Source organism: Epinephelus lanceolatus, chromosome 24 (assembly GCF_041903045.1).
Source record: "Epinephelus lanceolatus isolate andai-2023 chromosome 24, ASM4190304v1, whole genome shotgun sequence".
Lineage (NCBI taxonomy): Eukaryota > Metazoa > Chordata > Actinopteri > Perciformes > Serranidae > Epinephelus > Epinephelus lanceolatus.
In genome coordinates this window covers 6,534,711-6,553,312 of record NC_135757.1, presented here as the reverse complement: position 1 = coordinate 6,553,312, position 18,602 = coordinate 6,534,711, and the positions used below count along the sequence as shown (strand labels likewise).

The following is an 18,602-nucleotide window of genomic DNA, read 5'->3' as shown; positions in this document are numbered from 1 at the left end:
GAACAAAAATACCTGATAAACTCAAGAAATACCAAACACAAGCCAAACTTAGCAGAATATCTCTCTGCCCTGATTCTTCCACTCAGCCTAACGAGGTAATTGACAGCTGCTGCAGTCCTGTGGCTGCATGTGTGCACTACATGAAAACAGCAAAGCCTACTAAATAATAGAGAGGCCTTTTTTTGTTTCTTTTTTGGGTGAGAAACCTGAATAAATCCAGCTGTTTGAAGGATAAATTTGTTGATGTTTTCACGCACTATAAAATAGATATTAGAGAGGGGAATTATGGTGTATCATTTATAGTGAAAAGGCTTTTTACTTGTTTTTTTTAGATGTTTTCAATGGGAAAGAAGGTTATGTTAAAGGTTGTTTCATAAATGGGTATTATTGAATTTATGCTCATTCACAGGAAGTGTAATGAAGGACTTTAAATCTGTTCATTTTTTATTTTTTATAGTGTAGATTTCTGTGTTTCCTGGCACATAAGAAGAATAAATGACAAAAAACTAAAGAAACACCAATATAAAAACAATGGTATCAGCTATCAGTGCATCCCCACTTCAATGAGAAAGTGAATTTGTATTAATTATTATTATTTTACAATACCACACATTACTATTGTTTATTCTTCCCAACAAGTTAATTATCTAGGTTGTATATTTGCATTTTGGTAATAAATGTGTAGTACTATCATGCATGTGTTGTCTCGACACATACGGAGACTTGACATTGACCAACATCAAGCAGTCATCATTGCATGTCTGAAAAGAAAAAAAAAAAAATCAGAGAAAGTAAGAAATGGATCATTTCATTGAATATTTTTTATAGTGTATTTATAGATTTTATAAAATAAACAGAATTTTGGTTTTTCCTTTTTGAGGACATGTATAGCAAATGACACATTTTTTAAATTAATACTATTATTTTTTTTTTTTTACAATTTATTTATGAACACAGGTATATTTCTAAGGTGGGAATCTGATTCACTTACAGGGGCCCCTCCACCCCAATGGCACTGCCTGCACTGTCTATATTTACGCCCTTGGAGCTGAGGCAAACAATGTTTTTTTGACGGGGGCTCACCGAGGACACCAAATGTCCTAAAACTGCTACTGCATGGAAGTGTCCCCTTTGCCGTAGCCTGATGTGCACCTTTCTAAAAGTGTACGCCTAACTACGTTGTCACACCGACACAAACTTCTTGTGTAAATATGTAAGGTGAAAAACATTTCCTTATTTACTTCCTTTATTTACTTTTATTTCACAGATTAGATAAGACCCCCGGAAAACGGCATCTTAAGTCGCGTATGATTTATCCTGGCTTCATGTGAGTGAAGAAAAATGCTGCTAGCGGCTAGGCTAATTTATGCAATGTAGAAATGTCTTGGGCCTGTGCTAATAATGCTAGCGTGTTGTATTTGTCGGGAATACATGTTGTTTCGGTTCTGTTTCTGTTTCGGTTCAATGCCGGAAGTTGCACACAGAATTCACGCAAGGGATCATGGGGGCTAGGAATGAGGTCGTCTCTTACACGCTGGCTGACTCTGTTATCTGTGGACATTCCCATAGGAAAGTTGTAATAGAGCTAGCGCTGGCTCCCAGCGGCAGTGTTGTGATTGGATTCAAATCCGTGTACTTCCGTACTTCCTTGACCAACGGATGATTAGCTTTGCCTTACACCCGCCTACACTGGAATTGCTGTTCCTCGAATTGTTGTCCGTAGTACAACAGAAAGACGAATGTCCCCAGAATCCCATTCCAAAGTAAGGCAGACTGGTCATGCGAGACTAGGAATGAGGTGGATGAATCCGGCATTAGAGGGAAGGAACAAACAACTTACTTGGTCATATACGTTGGAGGACTTGTTGGACTTACAATAAGTACATTTAACCTCCAAAGGAAGAGATGGAAGTTTACATCCATAACACCCACATGCACACACTCATCTATTACCCAGTAACACACACACACCCGCACTGTTGCTTAAAGAGAGGCACAAGTTCATCGGTGGTCCCCAACATGCAATGCATGATTCAAAATGAGTTCCTCCTCTTGTGTATTCAGATACACACCCCCACAGATACACAAACACTCAGTGTGTCTGCTCCAAGGTTGTTGTCTAGCCTTCACTCCCCCTCACCCTTCGAAAGTTAATGAAATCGCTCCCGCAAAGTCACCAGATGATGCAGCTCTGTTGTAAACTACAGAGAAAAAGAACTCCCTGGAGCACGACTGAATATTAAGAAAACGCGACAACAAACCTGGAAACGTGTCGTTGGTGTATAAATGGCACGGACAGTTTTGTTCAAATTCAGAGTCACCTCCGAACGCATTAGCTCTGAACAGAGTGAGCAGCGAAATAAAATAAAGGCTTTGACTTTTGGAGTAATGACTCTCTTAGAGGTGCTCAGTGAATCTAATGGACAGTTACATTGTTGAAATGTATCACCGTGCTGCTTTGAAATGATCTGAAGGAAAAACACATTTACAGAGTCGCATGAAAACCTGTTTTACACGCGGTCATTATGTTTTAAATAGTGATGATGGTGAATGAAATGAAGTTTGTTTTCTGTTCCCATTAATGCATGTTTACAATGCTCAATGGATTTGGAGAGAGTAACCATTATAATTCTCTGGCCTTATCCCCGGGTCTGTAAGGGCACATAAAAGAGTTTGATACTTCTATCACATCTTGACTTTCATCTCTTCTTTTCTCTTTTCGTCTTCCAGGGATCCAAACCAACCAGTTCCACAGGATACAAAGTTCATCCACACGAAACCCAACCGATTTGAGGAGGTAGCCTGGACCAAGTACAACCCCAAAGACCAGCTCTACCTTCACATCGGCCTCAAACCTCGAGTCCGAGACCACTACCGCGCTACAAAGGTCGCCTTCTGGTTGGAACTAGTTCCACATCTCCACAACATCAATGAATTTTTTCAGTACGTATCCACCACCACCAAAATACCTCCGCAGGACACCACCCCCTACCCTTACACCAAACGATTCCCTGGCAAAAACAACTGGCCGTCCACCACCCGCCACCCAGGAGTCCCGCCCGCCAACACCAAACAGACCACAGACCAGCGCAAGAGTGGCGACCTGACCGACGAGTCCACCGTGGTGATCGAGACCAAGAGGGACTACTCCACCGAGCTCAGCGTCACCATCGCAGTCGGAGCCTCCCTGCTCTTCCTCAACATCCTTGCCTTCGCCGCACTCTACTACAAAAAAGACAAGCGGAGGCACGAGTCCAACCGCCGCGTCCCCACCCCGCAGCGCAACTCCACTCCCGCCAACGCGCCCTCCGCCGCCAACGACGTGGCCCACCTGCAGAGCGAGGAGCTGATGTCGCTGCAGATGAAGCAGCAGCAGCTGGAGCACGAGCACCACCACGAGTGCGAGTCGCTGCAGACCCATGACACGCTGCGCCTCACCTGCCCGCCTGACTATACCCTTACCCTGCGGCGCTCGCCCGATGACATACCCCTGATGACGCCTAGCACCATCACCATGATCCCCAACTCACTGGCTGGCATGCAGCCTCTGCACAACTTCAATACTTTCGGTGGCAGCCAGAACAGTACCAACTTACCCCACGGCCACTCCACCACACGGGTATAGCTCCACTGGGATGGGACGGTGCTGGATTCCCTCTGGATCGGCCTCTAACCTCTCAAGGCATGCGATATGAGTGACGGACTGTGTGAAGCACAGACTCAGAAGATGTTATTTTGCTACCATGCCTTCTTGAAAAGCGTATACAGTATAAATTAATAATGAACTCGTGACAATATTCAAAGTGAATGTTACTGTAGTAATAACTCGACTTGGAGCTAAGCTTCACGGGAGGTTTGCAAGGAGTTTTACCAAAAGAAAAGGCAACGGGATGACTATCAATGTTCTTACAATAAAAACAGAACAGTTTAAGTGTGACAGAGAAGCTCTGTGACATGAGCGCAGAACAATTGAACGTCTGAAACATAATCTTTTCATGATCCTTCATGCATCAGAGACCTGACGTGGGCACAGAATTCTACACCCCAGCCTGAAATGTATTTAAGAAAACTTTGTAAGAAAATAAAAAATAAAAAATAAATTAAAAAAAAGACAAAAGAAAGAAGGACAGAAGGTATATAGTTGTGTGTGGAAATTTAAAATATAAAAAAAAAAAATATGTTAAAAGAGCTCCTTCTATTATTGTTTTTACTTTGGCTGAGATCTTTTGGGTTTTTCCGGCTTGTGTTTTCTGTTCAGGTGCATGTAAATATCGACAAACATTCTTCATTCTTCCGATCACAACCTGTGTTTCATTATTTTTTTTTTTTTTTTCACAGAACGACCAAAATGCGAACACAATCCCATCGTCGGAGAGTTGCACAACGTGCATCCGCAGGCCATCACATACAATACTGTCTCGTGCGTTGCTTTGTTTCCACTCTTTAGACACTGCATGTCCAGGAAGAGCTTTACTCTCCATTTTCAGACACGTCACCTGTCTGAGAATGAGGACTGACTTGATCCCATTCACCTGCCGTCATCCTGTTATGCTTCTAATAGTTTTCTTTGTGGGCTTTTTTCTGTCTTGCAACCTCAGCACTGCCTGAGCTTACAATGTGACCAGCAATGTATTATTTAGAAATAAAAAAAGGCAGTGATTTTTTTTGTATCAATATTAGTTGGATATGTTTGTAAAGAAATATATGTTAGATATTTCAAATTGTCATATGCTAGCAATATGTAAAGTATTGTGCCAGGCTTGTGATATTTTGGGTTACAAAAGCAAGTGAATGAGTGTAAATATTAATGATATTATTATGAAATTACAACAAAAGTAACCATTAACTCTCTTTCCGTTTTGCATCCTATTACGAGAAAAAAAAAAAATGGAAGTACACCTAGAAGATTTTAAGCTACATTTGTAAATTCTATAAAAGATATATTCTTGCCATTTGGTCCCGAAAACCAGTCAAGATAACAAGGGTTTTAATGTAGAGTTTCAAAAATCTTTAGTTTGTCTTATTTTGTTTGCGGTTTTGCCTTAAGTGATAATAGAGATATTTCTGGCTGGACACCTGTATAAACTTTTTCTGCAACATTTTTAATAAAATATCACAGTATTTTCTAAAAAAAAAAAGAGAAAAAAACATGGAAGGTTTACTTAATTGGTTGGTTGTGTGGGTCGTGAGTGCAGATGTGATCGAATGTCTGTGACTGATGGTTTGAGAATACTTTGTTTAATTTTAATTTAACTATTCAATTGTTGTGTTTTTGTTCCCTTAGAATTATGGGTTTATATCGACATATGAGCTGGTCCCCTTCTACGGAGTCTGCCATGTTTCTACAGTGGCCCTGAATGGACAAACCAAACACTGGCTCCACATAGGACCATTTGTGTTTTTGCACCATAGTTCTCCTACACACTTTGCACATGGAAAACTCTCAGTTTTAGATGCCACTAAATCCTAGTGATGGCCAAATGAAGCTTCATGAACCATTTACTTTATTTTTTGGGTCCACTCTGGTACTCTGTGTTCAACAAAGGGTTGAAACCAAACTGCATTGCCATCCCTTGAACCTTTTTCATTACACCAAAAGCGCCATCTAAAGCATTTGTAGCACAACTAGCCACAACTTCAGCATCTCGCCGTCCGACAAAGGCAGCCTATGAAAGCTGTACGGGGTGTTGCGTGACATCCTATACTTGTAATTCGGATAAGCACAAACACGAACCATTGTTTTCAATTGATGCAGTAAAACTCTCAGCTGTACTCTGGGACAACCAGCGCCACTCTGAGCGTCGCTCAGCATGGCTCCTCTGTTTTCTTCTGGCAACAAGCAAAGCTCTCATGAGATGACGTCAGCCCAGAGGTAAGGGAAACGCTTAGTATGCTATCTACAGAGATAGCACTGGCGATCTGAACCGGTCAGTGGCGAAAAAAAGCACTTTTAATGCACAAACTTATATGGGACGCATTTGCCCCCGTTACTGTTTTAGCTTGTTTCGCGGCTGCCGGCTGCATCCACCCCGTCAATACTGAACCAATTTCAGAACGAGTTGTACCTATGAATCATACGCACACATACACATAGGGAAATAGGGCCCAGGTTGAAAAATACCGACGTTATCCTTTAATAACTCAGGAACAGGAGGAGACACATTTGCTCAAACTGAATAAGTGACAATCTTGGGTGCCCATCTTGAAACTGTGCTGACTGTATTGATCTTCTGTGCTGTCGGGTTGAAGATGTGTGTGAAGCATCCATGTAGAATATTAAGCATCCATCCATTAACATCCATATGAGTCTGGACAGACATGGATGTAAACTGTGCCTGCAATTTGACTAGCTGGCAGAGGCATACAACTTAATTCTTTATTTTTTTTTAAATCCGTTCTTGAAAGTCCATTTTATGATATTTTTGGTAAACTTTCTCCCAGTTTTTAAAATGTCATACTCACCACTCTGCTGCTCTTAGTTTCTCGTTTTAATAAAGATCCCTTACAAATTATTTTCAATAGCTTTATTGTCCTTTCAATTACTGCTCAGTTCCTGTCAGTGAAGCCCAAAACTGGTCAGTAATACCACAAAGAAATAAAAGGAGGGAACCAATGAATGTAGAAAAGTAGTCATTGTGCATTAATAGGCCCTCAGACATTTAATGACTCAAAGAACACACACATAAAAAATGAACAGACTAGCCTATTAGCTAAATCAAAGATCAGTGTGCAAATAGTAATTTCAAAGTCTGGGTGTAGATCACCCCATGTAAAGATGCGAAAAACAGAAAAACAAAAAAGCCTTACAGATTATAATGGCACCGAGGTTACACAGAACTCCAATAAAAAAGGAAAGACTTTTTAATACAGTGTTAATACAGAGTCAGAGTCATCATACCTCATCATGCATTAGTATTAAGTAGTAATGTCCAAATGAAGCTTCATCCCTTGCACCGCATTGCCATCCCTTGAGCCTTTTTTTCATTACACCAAGAGCACTATCTAGTGGGTTCTGCAAATACAACTGGTGGTGCATGAAGCTTCGTTTGGCCATCACTAGTTGAAACCAAACTGCTTTGCCATCCCTTGAGCCTTTTTCATAATACCAAAAGCGCCATCTAGTAGGTTCAGCAAATACAACTGGTGCTTAATGAAGCTTCATTTGGCCATCACTAGTTGACACCAAACTGCACTGCCATCCCTTGAGCCTTATCCATTACACCAAGAGCGCCATCTAGTGGGTTCAGCAAATACAACTGGTGGTTCATGAAGCTTCGTTTGGCCATCACTAGTTGAAACCAAACTGCTTTGCCATCCTTTGAGCTGGATGATGAGGATGAGATGAGGGGGAACAACAATCCAAAACATGCTGCAAAGGAGACTGTTGGTTCCAGAGGAAGAAAATAAAAGTTTTAGAGTGACCCAGTCAGTCATCAGACTTAAAGAACATTTGTGGAAGAAGCTGAAGATGAACATTCACCAACTTCAAGATTTAAAGAATATGTTGAGGAATGGGCAAAAAACCCAATAAAAAGTCTTCAGGCTGCTGTGAAATTGCACCAATTTGGGGCAACAAAGTAGCAACAATCCAAACTGTATTGCCATCCCTTGAGCCTTTTTCATTACACCAAGAGCGCCATCTAGTGGGTTCAGCAAACACAACTGGTGGTTCATGAAGCTTCATTTGGACATCACTAGTATTAAGTAATATGACAAGATGATTGATTTAATATCATATTTATAAAACGACTAACGGAGCCACGAGTATGTGGTAGATGGTGTGCAATTAATTGCCGAGCTAAGGCCAGTGCCAGCAACACAAGAATATCAAATTTCAGTAGAGCAGGTCACGCTGTGCTTGTTTACTAGGAAGTTCATGTGTTTTTTTTTGGGTTGATGAGAGCAGACAAGGTAGAGATAGTATCTTTGGAAAACTGCGCCAGTATGACAACATTTTGGATTTGAGCCGTTTTGAGCTAAACTTTTACCGGACGCCATGTTTCAATCTGTCGGTAGCTTTGAGAGTGCCGCATTGAGGAACAGCTGATTCATAAAGTTGCAGTGAAGAATTGTCCACAAAATGCCATCTTATTTAACTCCAAAACCTTGACCTTTGACCACCAACATCAATCAGTTCATTCGTGAGTTCAAGTGGGCATGTGTCAAATTGAAAAAGAAAAATCCCATTCTTGAGATATCCTGTTCACAAGAATGGGACGGATGGGCAACTCGAAAATGATATGGTAAAATGAAAAAGTTTCTCATTATAACAATTGCCTCTATGGCAGCAACATTCTGCCATAGAGCTAAATATCCACCTGGTTTGCAACTGTTAAAGGAGGATTAGTTCAATTGACTTGACAATTTACAATATAACAAACATCATGTGTTGGATATTGTTCAGGGTTATTGTTTGCATTACAGCTTCTTTATGACACAATGAAAACTCCCATTTTCAAAGCCGGTAGATTGACTCTTGTTGCAGCGATGCAGCCGCGTAGTGCTTATTGAGTTCGACTCAATCAATACCGGCAATCTAGCACTTGAAACTTTTGAAACAATCGCATCTGCAAACAGCTTGGGCTCTGCCAGCTAAGCTAAATTCTCTGACTATTTCGGCCTTTGTGAATTGCTGTTGTGCTCCGTAAGGGAAAACAAGACTTCTGAGCTGAATAGCAAAGAGTGTTGCTGCCGTGGTTACAAACCTCCCCGGGGTCTCGCGTCCAGGCTCTCAGCATCCTGTATTCAGTAAAACTGTCTCGAAATCGCCCTCCCCGCTGCTGCCACATTACCTGCCTTCTCACTATTCAATCTATCGATCCCCTTTGCAACAAGCCAAGCAAATTAGCTTTTGACTTAAAACTGAAGTGACAGGGGGAAAATTGAAATCTTTAATAGTAATCTGCAGTTACTGAGGCGTAGTGGATGTCTCCATACAGTCTCCTGTGACATTTGCAAAAGCTTCCCCATAAGTAAAGTCCGATGTGTAAAAATCTTTTCATGAGACGGAGAAAACTTTTCATTAGCAAAATTGTTTGATCCATAATAAATGATCCACTAAACAAGCCTTATACATAGCGAGATGAATATTTATTTTGAGACTTGTGTGCAAACAAAGCAGCGCAAATGTGCAGGCACCCTTTTAATTAGCATGTTGTTTATGCTTAGGGTAATGCGGTGGAGGTTGGGGGGGTGAGTGATGCAGGGAGAATGGTGGTAATGGGGAGGGGGGCTGAATGTGAATACTGGGGACTCGACTGGAAGTTAATTAAGCTGGCAACAGCGCTCCATCACTCAACCACGGTCCCAGAGCTGTCATTCAAGTGCACCACTCTCCAGGCAGCCATTACTGAGGCATATCGATCGCCACGGTGACAAGGTAGTGCACCAAATGGGAGTGGGCAGAGATGTAGGTTGTGTGTGTATGTGAGTGTGTGTGTGTAGGGGGGGTTGTGGTGTGGGAAAGAGAGGTAAGGTGTTTCTGTGTGCTGTGAACGCCACACAAAACCCTGCTGTGACCAGCTGCAGAGAGAGCCGCTGCTGTGTTCCTCCAAACATGAATTAAAATGCAGGTAAATACCTCAGCAGCAAAGCTAGTTGATTGCATTTCCCTCCCTGGGTAGCTGGAGCCTTAATAGATGAATATGAAATCTTCAGAGTCAATATATATGCAGTTAAGTGGTGAGAAACCAATGTAGCAGTAATGGCCTCCAGAAATCCCCCTCAACATCTTTAACTTTGGGAAAATATTGTTCTCAACTCACATTCAGCCTCCCCAACAGTTTTCTCATCAGCCGCAGCACAGAGTACCTGACGTGAGGAATTTTCCACATCACTTGTTGTAAATGTTAATGTGTGACTCAGCTCTTGATGACAGCAAAGGATCATGGGACTTGAAATTCCCTGCCACAACATGGACCTACAAAACATATCTAAAAATGGCTGCCTGGTGTTGAAGAAATACATCTCCCCCAAAATGGTAATTTGCATATCAATTACTCATCTTGGGTTACGCCAAATTTGGAAAGAAAACTTTGTTATTCTCATAAACGAAGAATCCAGAAAACAAAAAGATAAAGATATGCTAAAAGATAAAAAAAGAAGGTTCTTGCTAAAATGGGAAGACATTTGTACAAGCTGCAAATCATACATCATCCTCCAATCGTGTGCAGGTGCACTGTCATGAACAGCATAAACATCATTGTGACTGAGCTGGTCAACATATCTTGTATTCTACCAAAAGTGTAGCATCATAGAGACCGGATCATTTAATTGACCTTAAAGGTTCTGCGCTAACCTGGTTTAAATTTGAATTTATCTGATCGATTTCAGCTTGTTCATGTTCATGATGAATCATCTATACATACTAAAATAAGTTACGGAGTTCCACAAGGTTCTGTGCTCGGACCAATACTGTTCACTTTATATTACCTTAGGTCACATTATTATAAATCACTCTGTAAACTTCCATTGTTATGCAGATGATACACAATTGTATCTATCAATCAAGCCAGAGGAAACAGATCAGTTAACTAAACTTCAAACATGCCTTAAACCTGGATGAGCTCCAATTTCCGTATTTTAAATTCAGACAAAAGTGAAGTTATTGTTCTTGGCCCCAAACACCTCAGAAACTCTATCTGAAGATATGGTTTCTCTGGATGGCATTGCTCTGGCCTCTAGCACTACCATAAGTAATCTCAGAGTAATATTTGATCATGATTTGTTTTTTAACTCCCATTTAAAACAAAGTTCAAGTTCTGCATTTTTTCATCTGCATAATATTGCAAAGAGTAGGCCTATCCTGACCCGAAAAGATGCAGAAAAATTCATCCACGCTTTTGTTACCTCAAGGCTGGATTACTGTAACTCCCTATTTTCAGGTAGCTCTAGTAAGTCTTTAAAAACTCTCCAGGTGATCCAGAATGCAGCAGCACGTGTACTAACAGGAAACAAGATCATATTTCTCCTGTTTAAGAACACTGCGCTCTGAGAATGCAGGGTTACTCGTGGTCCCTAAAGTCTCCAAAAGTAGCTCAGGAGCCAGAGCCTTCAGCTCTCAGGCTCCTCTTCTGTGGAATCATCTTCCTGTTGCGGTCCGGGAGGCAGACACCGTCTCCACATTTAAAACTAGACTTAAGACTTTCCTTAAGACTATAAAGCGTATAGTTAGGGCTGGCTCTTATAGTTAGGGCTGGCTCAGGCTTGCCTTGGACCAGCCCCTAGTTAGGTTGACGTAGGCCAAGTCTGCCAAGGGACTTCACATGATACACTAAGCCCTTTGTTGGGATTCACTGGACCACAGATGATTTGTCATTTGTTGGTCAGGCACATATTAACGCTTAGATCACAACACCCTTCTCACCTTCTCTCTCTCGCTCCCAGAATCTGAAAAGTTGGTTCTTCATTTGCTAACATTCATGTCCTTTTACTGCATGTCACTAAGTTGGCTTCTCCTCCGCAGCCTTTGTGCTCCACTTTCTCGCAGGTTCCCTCGTACCCCACCTGCGCCTGGATCGTGGGAAGTGGTTGTGCTGCTGCCGTGGTCCTGCCTGATGCCTCCTACTGCTGCTGTTATCATTAGTCATACTTCTACTGTTATTATACACATTTGGTTATCACTGTAAGATACAATTGCTATCATTTTTCATCATCATTAATATAGGCTTATAATATGTATACTGCCAAAATACTATTATTGTTGAAATATTATTACTAAGGTTAATGCTGTACACACAACATCTGTTGCACATCTGTCCGTACTGGAAGAGGGATCCCTCCTCAGTTGCAGGAGGAGACCTCGAGGAAGAAAGCAACTCGAGAGACACTTGGTGTGTTGGACTAATTCTTGTCTCATTTGTGGTCTGATGAATAATAAATTAATTAAATAAGGCTGGATCACACAGAAAATGTTTTGCAGGTTGCAAAATGCAAGGTGCACCACGTTTAAATTAAATGCAACCACTGGAAAAAAAAAAAAAAAAAACTTGCTGCACCTTTTTATTGTTGCCAGGCAACCACCCCATCACCTCCTTACCCTAACCTTCCTGTGTAATCAATCCAACATTTATTTTACTTTATGTACTCCACAGTAATTACAAGCTGTTTTCTATCGAGATGGTGGTAACTGTGGTCTGTAAAGCTGCAGGTAATCAAGAATTTTCCCACTGTTTTTATCCTTCAGTCACCGCAGAGGCATGTCAGAAAAGCAAAGGTCTCTTCTCAAGTTGGATGCAACACAGGTTGTATAATTAATAAACAAACAATCAGTTAGAGGATGAGGTATATTTGTAATGGATCGATCGGTCAGTCAGTCAGCAGGTCATTTGTCATCTCCAGAAATTTTTAAATACTTTATCATTTATCCAGGGCTGGATTAACATCAGAGTCAAATTGAACTGTGTGCTGCTATCGATCCCCCAATTCCTCCCACTCTGCCCTGGCAGCTCCAATATATTTTGCCCAGAGCCCCAGAAAACTACTCAACAGTTGCTCCTACACTGTCAAGTCCCTGGTTTATGGTTAAAACTTGACACAGGGCCCCTTGACAAAACAGGGCCTCAAGATTAAGATAACAGTTCAGCAGCTATCTTGAAGGACCATACCACAGCTTGCGTATAAAGAAGGACGATGCATCTCCATTTAGCCCCACTATACAAAAGTGAAGCCAAAGTAATCCGGATACAGAAGCTGCCATCTTGTGCATCGTGTGATATCACTATCAGAAACATACATGAGCACGATAAGAACTACCTGAAATGACAGAAATCATCTGGCGTACTTGGTCTTTTAGAGCCTGTCCCAATACCCGCCCTTAGCCCTGTCCCTTGGCCCTACCCCTACATTTGTGTGTTCCCGCGAGGGGTAGTGGTGTCCCAGTTCCTTTTTGCGTGTAGGGGTAGGGGGCATAACCAGGGGTAGTGGGGATGAAACTAGCCCTTCGGAGCGATGGATTTCAGAAGCTGACTTGCCAGCAAGGGGTAGATGTCGCCATGGCTACCACCGAGCAAGAGACGGGGACAAAGTTCATACATAGCAAACGTTACCGTCGTCAGGTTGCTTGTTAGCTAGCTAACATTACGATAACACGCCAGCCAGTATAACTATGCTGCTTCGTAATGTTAGCTGGTTAGCTAGCTAGCTAGCTAGCTAGCACAAGTACCCTGTCGTCTGTAGTTCATCAGACAAAGCATGATGAATGCGGCAAACGCAATTGAACTCAACCGGAGACTCCATTGTAGATGCCGGCTGTAAATGTAGATGGCTCGCAGCTTCCTGTTTAAAATAGTTACGTATGCGTGAACGTAACTGACGCGGTGATGTACTGAGTGGTGTCCCAATTCCTAGGGAAAGATTTCTACCCCTACCCCTCGTTGCTTCATTTCGGGGGCCAAGGGGTAATGGGCAATGGCTAGGGGGTAGTGGACAAGGGGGGGTATTGGGATTGGGCCTTAGTCTGGTCCATGGCTCATTTGGTAACATAGAGGGGGATGGGGCTTATGACCTGTACTGCAGCCAGCCACCAGGGGGCGATCAAGATATTTTGGCTTCACTTTGGGGGAGCTGTAACGTCGTCCATCTTTATATACAGTCTATGGACCACAGGGTTAAGCCGAATAAACAAGGGGTTAAAAGTATTAAGTAATCTTTCCGAATAAGAGTACTATGCGAGCAAAATGTTTCAATATCTGTGCTCCTGATGAGGGGGGAATTCTTATTTGGGTCCATGACAGTCAGTTTAACCATTTCCATATGTTGAATTAAAAGTTACAGTGCTGCTGGTTCCTGGCTTTTCCTAAAAGGTCATTTAAGCAAATTCGACAAAAGGCATTGAAAATGTGATCATTTTATACCTATTTCGACCACAGGCAGTCAGATGCATCTTGGTTGCTAGGCAACTATCATCATCTCTGTCTCTGTCAAAAGTAATTGATTTACAGATCGATTTTTCAAGATTTTATACTTCATGCACTCAGTCTGCAGCTGGAAATGGCACTTCAAAATAAAAGCTCTCTGTCAGAAATTCACTATACTTAAAATTAAAGTGTTTGTGAGTCAGTTGCAGTTCATTCAGAATGGATCCATGACCCACTCTTGGACTGTGACCCACCAGTTTGGAGCCACTGGTGTAGATAGTTCCAGTAATTGGAGTTTTGTGATAAGCTGACATATTTACTCTGGATAGAAGTAAGAATATGATTGCTAAAGGTGCATGCTGGCTGGTGGCCTGTTTGAAAAAATATGTTGCCTGCAATTTGACGCACTGAAATTGGACTTTGATCCGGTCCATTGTCTGAGCTTCATTTGTGTGTAATGGACTGGTGACAGCAGGACCCCAGTGCTCCCGGACGGACTAATGCTGTAAGCTCGGGGCATCTGGGGGGAAGCAGTTGGCCCGCTCCAGTGTCCTCATTTCCCTTCACTTTCCCAGTGTCTCGTCACAACATCAAACCAATGCCATTCAGTTAAAATGTTTACAGTGGACAATGTGGATGGGGAGAGCGAAGAGGGAAGGGATGAATGAGAAAGCTTTTGCTCGGAGGATGGAGGCAGTGTAATTATGCTGCTGAGTGTGGCAGTGTGACTGCCGAGCAGATGCACTGCCATCTTGTGTGCTAAGCTGTTGTATAGCAGATCTCGTCCAACTTCACGACCCCTCCTCTGAATGCAGACATGTGGGAATAGGTTAAAAATGACTCTACTATTTTTTATTGTTAATCATTTTTGGTGTGGGCAAAGAAATTGTAGCCGGATCCATGTTTGTATAAATATGTAAATACAAATCAAGTGCAACAAGGTCTCACATGTTTTTAAATATGGAAATCAGGTGACATTTGCATTCAAAGTAATAGTGGCAGAAGAGGAGGACGAAGAATCAAAGGTATGCCAACAAAGCAGAAGCTCAGAGGAAGCATCTGGAGCAGGATATTAAAGAATCTTTGGGCTTGGAGCCAATCCTTGGGCTCAATATTAGAAGAATCTTCACCTGCTTGTCAACCATCTGAGTGAGATTTAATTAAAGCCTTCAGAGGCTCCGTATTTCATTAGGCTGAATAGTCTATGGAGTTTTATAATTGAATAAACATAATTAACAGCATGAATACTTAACACCACCTGAGCGATATATACACAACACCAAAACAATACTGTGAAATAATTCAGGTACGTCTCCAGCTCTGAAGACGGTGGATTTATTTTCATGGGGATCTGTTGAAGTACACGGAAATGAACAATTACTCCACTACATTTATCTGACCGTTACAGTGAGCAGTTACTCTCCTGATTAATGTTTTATATTCAGACTGGGAGATTCAGACACTGTGATGAATACTTCAACAATGCTACTTATCACATTAGCGCATCAATATTTAAACAGGCTATTCATATTTAACATGGACTCCATGTTTCTTATGAATCCAATTCAGATGCAGCTGATGTGCAGCGGCTACATTTGTTGGTTTTTGCAAAATGTCCACTTCCAACATTTTATTTCTTGACAATATCATTGCCAGTAAAGCATGATGAGCATATTTACCAAGCAAACCGACTGGGGTAAGGCTGGGGAAACAACACGGTCAGTGGTTCATACATTATAGTTTGGGTAAACCAAGACATTCTCACTCCAACCTTGTCAGATATTGTTTGGTCATGGACATCCCACATCAAGATATGACTCCCACTCACTCTACATAGACTTCCACCCCCTAAACTTACGTTGTTGTCTGGCCGCATGTCCTCGTGATGCCAACGAACCAAAAGCCAATGTGAGCGCCGGTATTCTACAACTCTGATGGGTTGGGCAACTGTGCCAAATTTGAGAAAATTCCCTTTTAGAAATCCCGTTCACGAGAAAGGGATAGACGGATGGATGGACGGACAACCTGAAAACATAATGCTTCTGGCCATGGCTATTGCTGACGCAGAGGCATGGAAACTAAAAAATAATAATATATTGGAAACAATTACACAATATGAAGTTATTACAACTAAGGTTCAGGGACAAGATCATGCTTCTTTCTCCCACTAATTCAAATCACCTGTACCTCATAAATTCAATCACCTGCTGTAACCTGTATAGGTGTGTCTAACCCTTTCTCCTCTGTTGGTCTCAGTTCTCATCAGTGTTGGGCAGTACAGTAATGCCGTTAGTTTTGGCAGTAACTAATACTCTAATGCGTTTCAGTAACTCAGTTACTGTTACCAAACAGTGCGTTACTCCGTTATTTTTGGTCAGGTTTTTTAAAACGGCATGCAGCATGCAGTATTCCTTCACAAACTGAAGTTCCCTTTCACTAAAACGTTTTAGCCCTTAACAATAACAGATAGTCAAGTCAGACAGAGGTATATGAAGAATTCTTACCAGAGCATCTTAATGAAACACGTCTCTCACCATCTCTGAAGTCACTGTCGACCTGCTGGCCTCACCACAGTGCTGTAACGTTACATTAAGTGGTAGATTTTTAGTCCCAGTAACATTTATCCAGTGACGTGATATCCATTCTTATCCCGAGGAAGCTTTAGTTGTGGACAGACAATGAATGCGGTGGGCGACAGACTCGACATCATCATGTAGCTCTTCAAATGTTCTCTTTAGCTCATTTTCCATATTTGTATCCAAGTACAGTAGTTGTAAAATGTTTAGCTGCCTGACAGCGAGTGACTCCACTGTAGAAGACAGCTGCATGTTTCCTATACCGTTCAATTGTTTTGTCAAATTGTAGTCTAACAATCCCGTGGTTAAACTCCATCCGCTGTCACTTAGGCAATGCAGCTACGAGCCAATACAGTTAGGAAATGTTTTGGGCTGCAGGGCTGAGTTTCCCAAAACATTATCCTTCTTAGTAACCCTGTCTTCTTTGTGGCTTAGAAAAACTACACTGCAAAGAAGAAAGGCACCTAGTGCCCTAAGTCATTTTTTTGGGGGTGGGGGAAGTAATTAAAAGTTACTTTTCTCAGCAACGCATTACTTTTTGGTTTAAGTAACTGAGTTACTAACTGAGTTACTTTTTAATGAGGTAACAAGTAACGGTAACTAGTTACTATTTTTCAGTAACTAGCACAACACTGGTTTTCATGACCCTCCCGCAAACCCAATTCTTCTCCCCTCTTCCCTCTCAGCAGAACAGCAAAGTGGCTCAGTTGCTAGCACTGTCGCCTCAAAACAACATGGTCCCAGATATGAACCCTGGGGGATTACATATTTTGTAAGTCATGGAAAATTGGTAATTTATATTATATATTTAGAATGGTTTATATTTTGTAAGACAGATATTTGGTAATTGATATATATTTACATTGGTTATATTTGTGACAAACACAAATGGTAATTAAAATTGTATATTTAGAAAAGTATATATATTCTGTTTGTGTAAATAATCTTGTTCAGTTTACAATATATATATGTATATATATATATATATATATATATATATATTTATATATATATATATATTTACGTTTATGTTTGTTAATAATTCCTGTTTATTTAACTATATATTTGTTAATACTACTGTTTAAATTTCTTATATTTTCACGTATCTTTCCTCTCTTGCAAGGAGCACCTGTAACATAAATAATTTCCCCTCGGGGATCAATAAAGTATTTCTGATTCTGATTTATCTATATAAGTAATCTGTGTTTTATTTCACTCGATGACATATGGAGAAGGAATGGGATTTTAGAAGTTTATACTTCCTCCCACTCCTTTTCGGATGTGTAAATCAATTACTTTTATATTACTTTGCTTCTGTCTGTCTGCTTGTTTGTGTGTTCATGTCTTTTTTTGCATGCCCAAAATAAATATTGAATCAAACCAAAATCAAATCAAAATTAGCCAAATATTAGTAGTTCCTTTCAAGTCTTCTATTTTATGTGCGGATCAGTGTTATTAGTTATGTTTTTTGCTCTGACTAGAAACTGCACGTCACTTTAATGTTGTGTTGTGAACATTATGTGTTTGTTCAGGTTGACATTGGACTTTATCGCTTGAACATTGCTGTGCGTCAAATGCCAGCTGGAAACCAGAAAAAATTATCACACATACTCCCTGATACAGCTCCAGGTCCTTATAGCGTGATGTTAGCCTGTGTAGGCAAACAGAGGAGGGAGTGAGTGTGCCTCTGATGGAAACCATAGCATGTAGGACATAGAGGTCAGTGCCAGATGATATTTTACCCTGCCACTCTGTCGCCAGATGAAACAGCACAGATGATTTATGGTGGCAGGCTGGATGGCAGCAGCGCGGGGAGCGGTGCTTTCACTAGCCCCAGCAGACACAGCCAAAATTGGGTTACTCACAAAACGTAAAGGGTCTGTCTCAGACTAACAAATTTAATCATGGCCTTCCTCCCCTGCAGGTTGTTTTAATACTGCTGGATTACAGAGGTCTCTCATCTCTCCATGCCTCTTTTACGGCAGGCACAGATGTAGTGCTGTCAATGTGTCTGCAGCACAAACACACACAGGATTCTCTCAGGAGGGTTGGAGTTGTTTGTTGGCCAGCTTGGAACATAAATCACAAGTTTTAAGGCACAACCCATGAGTTAAAAATGGACTCTCGCTACCAAAGTTCAGACTGCAATTCTTTAATGACTAATCCCAGC

At 41.3% G+C, this 18,602-nt stretch overlaps 1 protein-coding gene across 2 annotated transcripts in view; it reads left to right on the top strand.

Annotated features, from left to right (window-relative positions):
• Window positions 1-4,961, top strand: part of nlgn4xa (neuroligin 4 X-linked a) — a 151,296-nt gene extending 146,335 nt beyond the window's left edge. For both annotated transcript variants that reach the window (XM_033616120.2, XM_033616121.2), the window contains one exon: window positions 2,731-4,961. In XM_033616120.2, the coding sequence (XP_033472011.1) occupies window positions 2,731-3,625 (895 nt within the window). In that variant the 3' untranslated portion in view covers window positions 3,626-4,961. The remainder of the gene's footprint in view (window positions 1-2,730) is intronic.
• The last annotated feature ends 13,641 nt before the right edge of the window (window positions 4,962-18,602 follow it).